We start from the raw sequence: 14,332 nt of genomic DNA, 5'->3' as shown, positions 1-14,332 counted from the left end.
CATTGCTTGGTGCTGAGGATTAGAATCTGATGGAACCGGTACTACTACTGCTGAAACCAACCGTTTCGGCTACTGTATTTTCCGGAGCTATAATCCGCACTGGAGTTAAGCTGCACTCATGAAATACAGACGTCTTCCCTGTTTATCACCGTTAATTTGACCGTCGTAGTATAGCTGCACCGGCTTTTGTTTTTTGGTGAATTAAAAAAAAGGGAGTAAGTTATCGTGTCCGTTCCCGAAGGGAACTCACGACGGCCGCTAACACCCGGTAAACCCTAGCGGCAGATGCAGCGCCTAGCGGTGGGGGTGAGTGGATAAGTCTCACAACCACTGGCACAAGTGCCGAGAGCGACCCCATTAGCTTGGGTGAATTGATGGTGTTTAAAGTGCGGCTTGTACTCTGGAAAGTACGGTACATGCACTTTGTCTTATGTCGATGTCACGCACATACATGTACGTGTATGAAAGTCAGCAAGCCTGCTCGCTTGGCTGCTGTCCTATACACTGTGTTTTAATAAAGTCATCATTTCGCTTAGGACCGACTTGAAGGCGTGCATTTCCAGGGTTCCGAGCAACTAATTATGGCCTTCATTTGCTATAATTTTCTGTCTGCTTTCCAGGTGATTCACCTGCCAGTAATCGGATATGCCCTGTCTTTGTTCGGTTTTGAGGGGTTGTACCAGTTCAAGTAAGTGCATTATTCATGTCTGAGCCGAGTCTGATTTATCTTGCAAATCCGAAGAAGGGGTGTACGAGTTCTTCTCTTGGTAACAGATGCAGTGCCTGCGTGGCTTGTTGAACTTAGTCCTAGCTCATGCACTGCATTTTGATTTTATCCATGTACCCCTGTGCTTCTAGAATCGATTACGATCCCCCCCCCCCCCACACACACACAAGTACCGTAAAGTACCGCCAGAGTGCCCCACCACCTCTTTCTTTCGTGGTCGTATTGTGGAGGTGGTGTCTTGTCTGTAGGTCGTAGAACACACACCTTAAAGGGGAAGTTAAGGCAAAAATTAAAATTTCACCAGTTGTAGTCTTCGGGGTGCTGAGTCGAATGGTCGTGGTCCGAGGAAGCTGAGACGCTCCCTTCCTACTTGAATCCCAATCGAACTCGCGCACTTCCACCGAAACTGGGTGACTGCGCCCTACTAGATGGGGATTTGTATGCAAAATGTCACTAAAAGCGCCATTTCGTTCTTATAAAAGCATGGATGACCGCGATTGGCCCATATGTTGTAGTCATTTGGACGCTGAGTCGATTGGTTTTGGTCCGAAAAGGCTGCGATGCAGCGTTCCTCCTTTATTCCCAATCGAACATGGTTGAACAAGCGGTCACGTGCTCCTGCGTACGCCAGTCAGCTGGTCACCATGCCTGCAGGGTACAACTTTCTAGCCTGTTTGACCTTTTTTGGGTGCAATCCTGTCACTCGAGTTGAACCTTGGTGTGAAAGTTCTCGCCTGCTGGCGTGGTGACCAGGTGATTTGGGCACCCAGGAGCACGTCACCGCTTCTTCAACCATGTTCGATTGGGAATAAAGGAGGAACGCTGCATCGCAGCCTTTTCGGACCAAAACCAGTCGACTCAGCGTCCAAAAGACTACAACATATGGGCCAATCGCGGTCATCCGTGCTTTTATAAGAACGAAATGGCGCTTTTAGTGACATTTTGCATACAAATCCCCATCTAGTAGGGCGCAGTCACCCAGTCTCGGTGGAAGTACGCGAGTTCGATTGGGATTCAAGTAGGAAGGGAGCGTCTCAGCTTCCTCGGACCACGACCATTCGACTCAGCACCCCGAAGACTACAACTGGTGAAATTTTAATTTTTGCCTTAACTTCCCCTTTAATATACACACAAACACGCTGTGCAGTCAATCCGTACTCAATTTACCTCCGAGCGCTCGAGCGGACGCGAGATCCACACAAACCCTGCTAAGTATGACCTTAGTACACTAAGGTTCTCACACCGTACAAACTTGGTTGCACTCTGCCATGCAATTATCCTTTCCCTGGCTGTGGAATCAAGGTGAGGCGCTCTCGCCAGACGGGCCGCTCTGGTGGTCCTTTACGGTGCTAGGAAATGGCCTAAAACATAAAACCTTGTCCTGTTTTTTTTTCTCTCCAGTTTATGCACTCTTTTTTCAGAGAAATGTTTGCACGCGGCATGCTTTTTTCTTCATTCCTCTGCTCATCCTTTTTTTGCATTATTTTTTGTTCCAATGCATGCCAGCAATGGAGTCTAAGGGAAGGACCGTCTAACAGAGCCTCGCAGACTTGTTTCCTTGGTTAGCACAGAGGTAGAGGTACTGTGATGCTGCATAGCCGTTACTGGGAGAATCAAAATCTGAATGTGGACCTTGAAAATTAGACACAAGATGTTCAGACCCACCATCTGGCAGACTATGATATTTTGTGGCTGGGTGTGCAAGAATTTCTATATATGTAGGACTCAGTATAGAGTCCATGCACTATATGATGTCCAGTACCCTATATAGAGTCCATTGGTCCAAAATCCACTATACAGAGTCCAGGAGTCCACTCAGTTTTGATCAGCTTCATCCTGCCGCGGAATCCCCTATAAGGAGTACACTTTTTCTACAAGTCCCCTATTCACGGTCCAGGAGTCCAGTTTATCCAGTCACGCCGTCCTGTGTGTTGTGCCCGAAAGAGAAAACACCTTTTCAGTTTTGCTTGCCTCATGGCAGCGCATTCCTTTCTTCACTTCAGCCATGGCTGCCAGTTCTGCTGTGCAGTTGCTGACAGTAATCTGTCTCGAGGTAACCAAGGAGGATAAGGAGACGTTCAAAATCAAATCTGGAAAGCGTCTTGTGGTTCTCTGAAGACGTTTCATCCGTGCGCGGGATGAAAGCAGAAATTGCAGAACGAGAAAAGTTCAGCACAGTTCAAATCTGACGAGTCAGGTACACTGACACTCTCTTTCGTTCGACGCCACAAGGATCCCCTGTTTGGCTGGCCATTGCTGCCAGGAAGGCGTTTGAACGGATTCATCAGAGCGAGGGATGAAAGCAGAAAGCGGAGAACGAGAAAAGTTCAGCACAGTTCCAATCTGACGAGTCAGATACACTGACACTCTCTTTCGTTCGACGCCACAAGGATACCCTGTTTGACTGGACAAGAGCTGCCTGTACCACCGTGTCAAAAGGCTGTCCAACTACATGGCAGGACGATGACTGAGGTAAGGAAGCTTTTACTCGTTTCGATTGGTCTGCTGTGTAGGCTGTCGTTATGCTTGAATTTTTTTTCCATTTTCAAGGATCGTATCGCGTTTTTGTTTGATGTTGCTTGAATGAATGCCATAAAAGTAATCAACCACTTCGTAATAGTCCTCAAGGACTGCAAGGACTTTGCATCAATCGTATACGATCGTCTAGATATCATCAATATTATTATTATTTTATTTCATGAGAAAAGTATTTTTATCCCTGTGATAATTATGTGAACTCCACGACACTCTTCCCTCTACTACTAGGCTCTAGTATGATGTCAAATACAATGGGATCCACAAACGCAGTGCCAGTGTACCGTAGTAGTAGTAGGAGGATTTCTTGTATGCCGATGACAAGAAAAAGCTTCTCAAGCTAATACATGTACTCGTATTCCATGAAGTAACCGTTTTGATGTCACAAACATGACATTGTGTCAGTGAAACTGCCTCGTGACAACAAATCATTGCTTTTCCATCTTGGGGAGGACTGACTGACTGCAACGCTGTACAGATTGTTTAAATCATCTCATTTCAATTTAGGTGCACTGAAGTGAAACACTGTGTACACTACATGTATGGTGGTGTGTCTGTGCGTCTTGAGTGTGCACAAACAATCTTATTCCTCGTATTACTAATAGATTATTGTCCCCACCGTCGCCTGTTCACAGGTCTTTGTGTGGATGGATTTTCATTGAGCATCACATTCGTTGAGAACTTGGTAGATATGTGATCCCATGCATCATTACGGTAATAAGCGTATCCTTGTGCTATATATTTGTTGCAGGTGTGCTGATCTTCAGAAGCTTGCGGAACTGAGTGCTGCTGAACACTTGCATGGCCATGAGCAATGGTGAAGCTTGCTATTGCACTCTCAGCATGTGCTAGTATTATGCTGACTACTGCACTATGTTACTCTCTTACACTACTACATGTATGTAAACGTGCGTGCATCCGCCCACGTATGCATTCGTTTCGTATAATTATTTGTTGTCCCTCTTGACTTAACGTGTAAATGGGTGGACGTTTGTATGGCTATTGGAGTTGCTTGTGTATTGTGTCTCTACTCTTTTCTTGGTGTTTTCTTGGCGTTGTATAAGTTTGTGTGTGTGTGTGTGTGTGTGTGTGTGTGTGTGTGTGTGCGCGCGCACAAGAATTTGAAAACAAATAATTAATCCTTGTCTCTCCATTATTCTCTTTCGATTCTTGTTTTTTTCTAGGTATTTTCTTGGCGTTGTGTGTGTATGTGCATGTGTGTGTGTGCGTGCACAATAATTTGCAACACTACATGATTGGGATATTGTAATTTGCAGCGTCTGCGAAGAGACCACTTGATTTGAGGATGGTGTTTGTAGGGTTTTTCATGTAATGAAGTGGATGCAGTGGCGCCTCAATACTTATTTTTTATCTTGAGAAGTGAATGATGTAAAGGATTAAAGGGAGAGGCCGTTTTCTGGTTAATATTCACTGCTTACAGCAGATCCTATGTCTAATTTCGAACTCTGGATAGGGGATGCCTATATGGCTGGACTTTACACAGGGAGTGTTGTCCACATAAAGACTCCTTATATTTGATTTCAAAGTTTGGACTCCATACAGTTGATTTTGGACCAATGGACTCTATATAGGGGTGAAGCCAATTGGCTGGACTCTATACAGGGAGTGATGTCCATCTAAACTTTGAGCTCACAGTTGATTCCAAGTTTGGACTCTGTACAGTGGATTTTGGACCAATGGACTCTATATAGGGGTTGGACATCATATAGGGGCTGGACGCTCTACTGAGTCCAACATATATTTGTGTGCTTTGTCCCTCTCTGCTATGTTGCAGCCTCCGTGCCATGTTTGGAGAGAAGAATGTAGACGAGGCAACCCGCAACCTCAGCTATGCCATGCTACGCCACAAGGACGGTCACTTGGCCCAGTCAAAGTAGGTAAAACCTGTTTGTTTTGTTTTTTTTGCTTTTCGACCAAGGTGTTGAACAAGCTCGAGCCAAGTTGGTCGTCTCCAGAAGTAAACAACACAAGACCGTCATCCTTGGCAGTGGAACGACAAACGTTCTCGTACTGCCGAACGGTATCATCACGACGACTGACTGCTTTGACTTTGGTATTCACAAGCAGCTGCAGGTCATGGCTCAGCCTGGTGCAAGCAGATGCAGTGCAATCTCTCCACCGATCATGGCCGCAGTAAGCCATCGGAGGCTGCGAGCCAGCTGGTATCGAACAGGGAATTTCTCCAACACTTTCTGGATAAGAATGAGAAGGAAACCCAACCTTGACTTTGGCTCCATGGGCATGTTTGTTGCTGTCTGAGAAATCGGCATTGACGAGCGTCACTGGGCAGCCAAGTGAGCAACAGAGTACATGTACTAATCCCTTTAGGAAGTGACCTGCAATACCTGCAATACAGATGACAACAGCATTTAGACCTGCAATACTGATGACAACAGCATTTAGACCTGCAATACTGATGACGACAGCATTTAGACCTGCAATACTGATGACAACAGCATTTAGACCTGCAATACTGATGACAGCAGCATTTAGACCTGCAATACTGATGACAACAGCATTTAGACCTGCAATACTGATGACAGCAGCATTTAGCTCACGAGCAACAAATGACAACTTTGGAGCATCGCACTGAAATTTGCGAGTCAATGGCTGCACGGTTCCTTTGCAATTTGACAAGAATATCTCAACTTTCACAAGGAAGTAAGGGGGCCTACCAATGTTGCTGGGAATGACTTTTTTTGCCTTGGTAACCTTGCCAGCCATAGCTCCAGCAACATCTCCACGTTCGACCAGATGTTCAGTAGCCCCCCCGGCAGCAGGAACACTATCAAGCCATCAGTATCTTCAACTTGACGGGAATGTGGAAGATCCGCTAAGCTGAATATAATCCTCTCTCCAGATCAGAAGCATCATGAGCTAGCCAATGCAGGCAGCACATGAAATGCTCTATGTCCCAGGTTGGGGTTGGCGGTTGGTTGAAGTTGAGAGACTTTGTCAAACATAGCCACACATTCTCCACACTAATTCACTTTGTCAACAAGCAAGTTCATCTTTTCTGCTGCTATCTACTTGAAGTAGACTGATAAGTTGAAAGCCTGGATATGTCCTGCTGTTCTTGATTTCTGTAGGATATTCCATTACATGAAGGAGCGTGAGTGGTACGAGGCTGCTTGGATCGCTGCACTGAATTCCACATCTATACCAGGTATACAAGCCATTTTTTTGTTTTTGTTGTATGTTTTTTGTTTGTTGCAAAAGTGCTCGATACCACGAGGGCAGATCCAAATGACATAAGCTTACAATAGAACAAGGCTGTATTTTTTGCTGTTACTCCAGGTTTCTGGATAATCATGAAGCTTGGAATGACAGCAAAACTTGAATACGACAGTCTTGTTCCATTGCAACCTTGTACCAGGTATACTATACTTGAGTATGCTGTTGGTTGACAGCATGTAACAAGGCGGAGACCACCGTGTTCGGAAACAGCGATCTTACTACTGTTTCCGAACCGTGACGGTGGTCTCCCTTGTCACATGTTGTCAACCAATAACATGTTTCAACAAAACAAGGTTTATCCCATACAGGTGATATACTATGTACATGCTCCTGAAGTCCAAAAGCCTCTTTTACGGGCAAAGACAAACGCAATGGATTAAAATGCTATACAAAACTGGAGAAGAAATCAGGAAAAATGCATGTGTAAAATGCATGTGTAAAATAAAGATTTCAAACGCAAACCGAAAGAAAACTTCGAATCAAAACTTGATGAAAAATGCTTATCAAAGAACTCAATCAATGAACTCAAAGAAAAACAACAAGTTTCAAAATGAAAAAAAACATTGTACCGTACGTCAGCGCCTTTAAAGCCATGGCCTTATATTTGAAATACTGCTGCTGTCCTAGCTATTTTAGACGCAAAACGACTCACCTACTACGCCATGCCATTAAGTCAAAGTCCACACCGAAATTTCAACCTAAATCCACTTAACTCGGATGGTGAGCCAATTAAATTATGGTGAAAAAGGAGGACAAAATGTTACGAGTTATGACTAACTGTCCACCAACGTAACCAGATCTTATACAGTCAGCCAAGTTGGAAGGTTGTTGGTTTGCGCCTTGGATAAGTGTTGGAGCTAGGTGTCAGGTCGCCGAATGTCTCAGTACTCCTTTGTCAGTTTTGTGCCATTTTGTCGCACTCGCTGACTGTATAAGATCTGGTTACGTTGGTGGACAATTAGTCATAACTCGTAACATTTTGTCCTCCTTTTTCACCTAAATCCACTTGTTCGCCCTTCCTGCTGGGCTGTACATATCCCTTCACTTTTACAAAACATACTTCGAATGTCATTTCTTTTATAAAGCCGATGGCTTTATAGCTGAGACTGGCTTTATAATCGAATATACCTCCATGGCTTTAAAAGTGCGGACATACGGTATGAATTAATAAGAATTAAATAATAATAATAAAATGAAAAATGAAATAAGAACACTAATAACAGCAGTCAAGTGCCAAGTCAGCCGGCAGGACGCGCGAGCTCCGACGTTCGGAGCAGACACTTTCTTCACTAATCACCGCCGATGTCGCAACATCTTGCGTACTAATAACAACATCCAAAGAAACAACAAAAATAAAAAATAAACTTGATGGACAAATGATAATACAAGTACAAGATCAGAAAATTATGTAACAAGGCAAGACTCAGCCACCACGACAGAACTATCTACGAAACGTTGGACTGGAAACCACAACGAGAACGAGCACCGCGGATACAAAGAATGCTGGATCTCAGCAAAGAGAAGGAGAGACGGGCACGCAGCAGACTAATGGCAACAGAGTATACGCTACCCGAAGACTCACATTGTAAGCGACAAAGACGCTCCAAGAAAATATTGCACAACGGACAACCACCATGAGTACCGAACACTAGAGGGGTGAAGGAACCACGCTCTACAATAACAACTCTCTCCTCATACTCACGACGCTTAGAATTCCCATGTTGTTTGTAAAGAGCGCTGAGAGATTTGAAGCGATAGGAAGGGGCATCTGGGCAAAAAACCCTTACATAAAGAAAGGCCTCCTCCCCACGGCTCCTAATCCCCCGAGCGCTCACATCGAGTCTGGCCTCTCATGACGTTCGCTGTTCGAAAGCGAAATCGCTCGCCAGCTAGAGGTACGAGCTTCGGTCCCGTACCAACTGCGGAATAAACCATTGTAAGCTCCTCCACCAGGAGATCCCGAACCTCAATCGTTGTGTCGTCGGGTAGGAAACCCCCACGACTACAACAAACTCATGTCCGCATATGCAAGACTCAGGCGTACGCTGCAAAGACTAGCCATATCACAAAGCAACGGCGTCCTGGAAATCTATTCGTGACAAACTCAAACCATGCCTCCTAATACTAGTAATAGGTATAACAGCCAGCCACGACAAGGCACCCTTCTCCGATAATTCGAGAATACGCCTCCTGTCGCGATCGTCCAACACTTCAGCAGCCACCCTCGCCGCAGCCCCTGCTTCACGTCTCCGCAGAGCATGAGTCTGGGCCTTCCGCTCCCGCACATCGTTCACCATCAATGCCTCAGGAGCGGAGGCAGCGTGGCCACTCCCGGACACTCAATGCCCGTGATTCGGAGAGGTGGCAGGTGGAGAGGGTACATGTACTGTCTCCAGGTAGCCACCTACAATGCACAGTACCCAGAGGCTCCGAAATATGCCGAGACTGCTGCCGCTGATGCGCAGAAATAGGCACCAAATCCGGGATAGCCATACCGCCATGCCGAATCGGGACTCTCAACACTTTCAAATCACTGGCAGACAATGCGGGTTGCCCTACAACTACTGGCAAAAACACTGAGAGAGATAGGCTTCCATAGGAGCAAGTACCTCCTCACCTAGGTCCATAGCCCGAAGCAAGAATGTCCATTTATGTCTCAAGCCATGCGTCGTTGCAGCATAAGCCGTATGAGGCTCCTCCGCCGCAAACTCTGTCAGAACCTTCGGCTCTTTAGTTCACTCATCCGTTGGCTGTCTTGCAAAAGCATGATGAGACGCGGAGGTACTCAGCCCAGCACCAAGGTAGCGTACACCATCAATCTGTACAACAATAGGCGTGTCTCCAAAGTGCTCGCTGGCAGCCACCTTAAGACCAGGCTTCACAAGCAACTGGGTCTTACTTTCATTAATGATGTATCCATAATCTTCACCATGAGTTTTGAAATGTACATGCCCCTGGTTATTGTTCTGTAAAACCTGTTTTTAAAACGCGACCGCTCTGTCGTGTAAGCAGCTGAAGCGGTCTCTAATGGCAGGTGATCCCCAGGCTTCGTACGTATCTGAGACGTGCCATCATGGACCGCAATCTGCCACTTCTCCAGTCTCTTGGACGTGTTGTCACTTTGCATAGTTCTGCAGATCACACAACTCCACCACGTTGCGCTCTCTGGCTGACCTCATTAACACTAGCAACATAACTCCAGGTTGAGCAGAGAGAGGACCGGAGGGCCCGAGAGCGCCTGTGGTGGAGTTATAACTACATGGACTAGTAATTCATTGATGAACAGGCAAAAAGCTGCTGCCTACCCTCCTGTGTGGTTTCAGTTCGATTATTGAAAAGTTTTCAAAACTGTCTACAAGGAATGATGAAAGTGTTTTCGAATTGGCGGCGACTACGCAAGCGCTCTTCAAAGTGTTTTCAGGTGCGTGCCGTTTTTTGTCGTCTTGGCGTAAACGGGTGAAATGGTCCCACACCATGCAGCTAACTTGCCATGCTTCAAGCTTACATGTACTGGTTTAGTGAGGTAGCACGCTCCCTCTGTGCACACTGCAAAGTCGGATTCAAGCAAAGAGATTACGCGGTGCGATTGTTTCAACACTGCTAAGAGAATGGTTTACGGCAGTCTACCTGCCACGTACATGCACGTTTTATGCTCAACCCTTGCGTGTGCACTTTCTTGTATTATCTGGTATTGTCTTGTAGTTATGTACGTGTTCGGCCCCGAGGACTGGTTCCACGTCAGAGCTGGATTTGAGCGGTACCAGTAAGTTAGTACTTTGAAGTACATGTACTTGTTGAGCATTATGGCTCGGCCTGATGAATGTATCTTTGTGGAATCCTCAATTTTATCTCAATGGTTTTAATTATGCTGTGACCTGGGGGGGGGGGGGGGGGTATGACTGCTGTAACCGGGGGGGGGGGGGGTATGACTGCTGTGACCTGGGGGGAGGGGGGGGGGGGGGGTAGTCTAGTGAACAACAAAGCGACTTCAAATCACCTCAAAACAGCACCAGCAGAGTGCTGTGACTGCGAGAAAAACAAAATAATAGCTTTGTACTGTCAATTTCTACACAAAGTGCATGTGTGTGTGTGTGCCAGTTAGTTCGGCTGGTAGGTACACTTATGCCTGATTGTGTTGGGTCTGTTGCCAGCAGGCTCGGCTGCTTGAAGGTGTAATGTTGTACCTGCCACCTTTGTTGGTTCCAGGGTTCATATACTTTCTATTTGAAGTATACATACCTGTTAACCATGGACTGCTTCTGGCTAGATTAACTCTTGTGTAATCAATGGTGCTAGTGAAGCTTTTATCAGATCCACTCTGATTTAGCCTCTCACACTAGTAGCAAATATTACCTTCACTGGGGGCAGGGGTAACTGCAGTTGGATCCCGGGACGGATACCTGATGCCGTCAATCCCACTTACTGAGGTGTGGTGAGCCCATAAGTGGGATCATTTTCAAGTCCACCCAGAGTTTTGGGGATTTCAGGGGGTGTCGGCCGTTGGTCGGTTCAATAACCAATTGAGTCATTTTTCTAAGATTCCTTTTGAGTCTCTCTCCCCTCTCCCGGGGGGACTCACGTGACCAGTTTTGGCAGTGAGCAACAAGTACAGTACAGTACAGTACAGTACAGTGTGTGTGTGTGTGTGTGTGTGTGTGTGTGTGTGTGTGTGTGTGTGTGTGTGTACAGGGATCGATTTACTTTGATTTTTTTGCATAGCAGTCACTGCTACACAGTTTTACAATTGACTAGCAACTCCCAGTATTGATTAGCAGTTTTCCTTCATCAAAAGTTTACATGTATAGCTGTACAATAGCAGGATTTCGTACAGAAGAGGACAATAGCTGCAGTTGCTATTTGCTTTTCCAAGCGAATGTTCGACCTGAATATTTACGTTAGAGTTTTCGCTTGGGCACGTTACATGTTCAGCGTCCATCCGACTTCGAGTTCTTCACAGCACAATGTCCTTCAACAGGGCAGTTCCACCGATTTCTTCGACAAAGAAACCTCAGGAAAGCGCTCAAACGATCGTGACACTTCGTGCAAAGCGCATCGAATTTCGCTTTTCTCCTTTTCTTCATCGAAACGAATCGACATTCCTGGTGCGTCCAGTTCTTTGTCCCTCTTCTGGACAGTGAATCACTGATCAGATTCACTGACATGTTGGCTACATGAGACTAAGAACCATCTACTTCAACTGTGCCTTGTCGAACAGAAACAAACTACATTGACAGTGAAAGAAGAAAGCTTTCCTGATGTTCTCCGCCGTGTACAAAACTTCAGAAGACTGCAGTCATGTACGACCAGTGCTAGTGCGGTGCCCAAAATCGAAAGAGCGCGATCCGCGACCCGCGCGCGGACTGAGCAGGACAGGCCAGTTGGTTGGAGTAGTAAAATACTACTCCCTAGTCAGCGGTGTGTACAGTCGCATGTAGACTGCACACAACTGGTGCATCGCAGTTTTGGGCGATAAAAAATAAAAAGCGAGTCGCAGCCAGTGAATTTTGATTCGCAAACTGCGATGCGAACCCGGATAAATCGATCCCTGGTGTATGTGTGTGAGTGTTGCTAGAAGTGTGTATTTTCTGTTTTTTTTCTGCTCTGTACTCACACTAGTAATCCTGCACTATCACTGCACTATATTTTCACTTCATACATATCACACAGAATATAATCTCGCTTCCTGTGGTATTGCAACATTTTACGCTATACCATCACACCTTTGGCCACTAGTACTTGTCACATATACCTAAACCCCTGTTTTGTCTACAGTAGACCAGTTATCCTGATGATGGGCCTTGCCCGAAAATTTGATATAATGTATATCAATTGCAGTGTAGCCTAGAGACCGTTAGAGAGAGTGTGTACAAGGTGTGTGTACAGGATGTATGGATTTCTACACAGGTATCAACAGCTGTACACAGTGTGAGCTGTGGTAGCTGTCTTGGGTCTCACTGGCACGGAAAAGTGTGTACTTCAAGAAGGTAGTCATCTAAGTACAAGTCTTAGCTCTTAGGTAGTCCTCTGTTGGCTAATTTCACTTGTGACCTTTCCGACCAGTCACGATTGGTGAAGCATGATTGTGTCATTGCTTGTTTGTGCAGGCGAGAAGTGCCACGGGCCAAGGTGGCTGAGCTGGCTCGTGGGATTGGTCACACTCCGCTGTGGGAAGCCCCGCAGGCCGCCGTGGACGTGCACCGCGACTTTCTAGACAGCGTTCAGTGATACGTGTGCTTTACCCACGCTGCTGATCAACACTCCTCCAGCACTCTGCCGGTGGTTGGAGGGTAAAATAGTTACGTGTCGTCCGTCTGCTCTGCCGGTTGTACAGGAGAATTTACAGAGTGTGTACGGGCAGCAGCCACGTCTGTTGTTCGTGGATGCCGCGTAAGTTTGGCGTGTGTGTGTGTGACAACAAACCTGTGAACTCCCGCTAAAATAGGACAGCTACCATTGCTTTTTTAATAGAGGACGGCAACAGTAGATACATGTAAACTCCTGCAATGGTGGGTTGTTTGATGTATTACTATAAAGCCAAATTCCTAAGCCACGGGGAGTGCTTTTTACAACACAGCTACTGTCCGTGTAATAGTTTCGTACCTTAGGACATATCCATTCTGTTCTGCTTGCCTTGAAGCAGACCCGGCTGTCGTATCATGACAATCAAACACTGCTACCGGGCATACTACACGCAGTGGTCATCATGTATAAGAGGAAGGACCAACGTGTTACGAGTTATGACTAACCGTTCACCAACTCGTAACGTTCTTGTCCTTCCTCTTGTACATGACTCCTGTTGGCTCAGCATCCGAGTTTAAATAAACCCATGTAGTAGTCATGGAATTATGCAATACACACCTGATTATTAATTAGTAGCATACCGGTATGATGAATATGTTATCCCGAACAACACACACACACACACACACTGCTCACTACTACACTAGTTTTTACTCTACACAGCCGTAGAGTTGGACTAGTAGAGGCTTTTGCTTGCTGACCACGGCGCTTCAATTTCATACTACCCGTATTGCCATTTTCTGCGAAGGCCTGCCATGCTGTCCTAATTAATTATTTTAGTTTTTTTAAAGAATTTCTTTGCACGTGCATTCTATTAGGAACTAGAAACAATAAAGTGAAGCAAGTCACATGTTCATAGGCTGGCTTCCCATTCCCCTTCTATCATGACATTCATGCGCATCATGGGCCATGCAGAGTAGAACGATGGATTTTTTTAAATAATTCCATCGTTCAAGTCGTTGCACATTTAAAAAATTTTGTGTGGAGTTACCATGGTTACGGAGAACAATGGAGGGTGCCTTCACTGTACATTCATTGACTATGTTACCATGGTCACCTTTTGCCTCAGGGTGGGCATAAGACGTTAGGAAAATGTTCGGAACTTCCCTATTTGCTACGGTTTGGCGATCGCCACTGAAAAGTTGCCAAGGAAATGTTGATGTCTTCTTTCCTGCAACAGGCATGTTCAATGGGATGGTCGAAGACCATGGGAGGGTACTATAAATGTAGGTTCAAGTCCTGCTTGGAAGCGGAAGGATTTTTTCCCAGGCATGCTGCGACCCACAGTTAATTGGGAACGTGATATAATAATGTAATATAATTATGTCTATCCAAGCGACACCATCCATCTACAGCATTCAGCTTGCCGGAGACTTTGACCAAGAGTACATACATGAGGATGCGTGTACGTATAAACGCACGCACACACACACACACACACACACACACACACACACACACACACACACACACACACTTGTACTTGTTACTCACTGCCAAAACTGGTCACGT

General features: G+C 45.8%; 1 protein-coding gene across 1 annotated transcript; it reads left to right on the top strand.

Moving 5' to 3' along the window:
* The first annotated feature begins 285 nt into the window (after window positions 1-285).
* LOC135830749 (mesoderm-specific transcript protein-like) lies at window positions 286-13,987 on the top strand. The gene is made up of 6 exons (XM_065342968.1): window positions 286-306; window positions 621-688; window positions 5,058-5,156; window positions 6,373-6,449; window positions 10,223-10,283; window positions 12,625-13,987. The coding sequence occupies exons 1-6, from the start codon at window positions 286-288 to the stop codon at window positions 12,743-12,745; spliced, it is 447 nt and encodes a 148-aa protein (XP_065199040.1). The 3' UTR covers window positions 12,746-13,987.
* The last annotated feature ends 345 nt before the right edge of the window (window positions 13,988-14,332 follow it).

This window comes from Sycon ciliatum, unplaced genomic scaffold, assembly GCF_964019385.1.
Source record: "Sycon ciliatum unplaced genomic scaffold, ocSycCili1.1 SCAFFOLD_1557, whole genome shotgun sequence".
Taxonomy (NCBI): domain Eukaryota; kingdom Metazoa; phylum Porifera; class Calcarea; order Leucosolenida; family Sycettidae; genus Sycon; species Sycon ciliatum.
The sequence above is the reverse complement of the archived record's forward strand: the minus strand, read 5'-3'. Positions and strand labels throughout refer to the sequence as shown.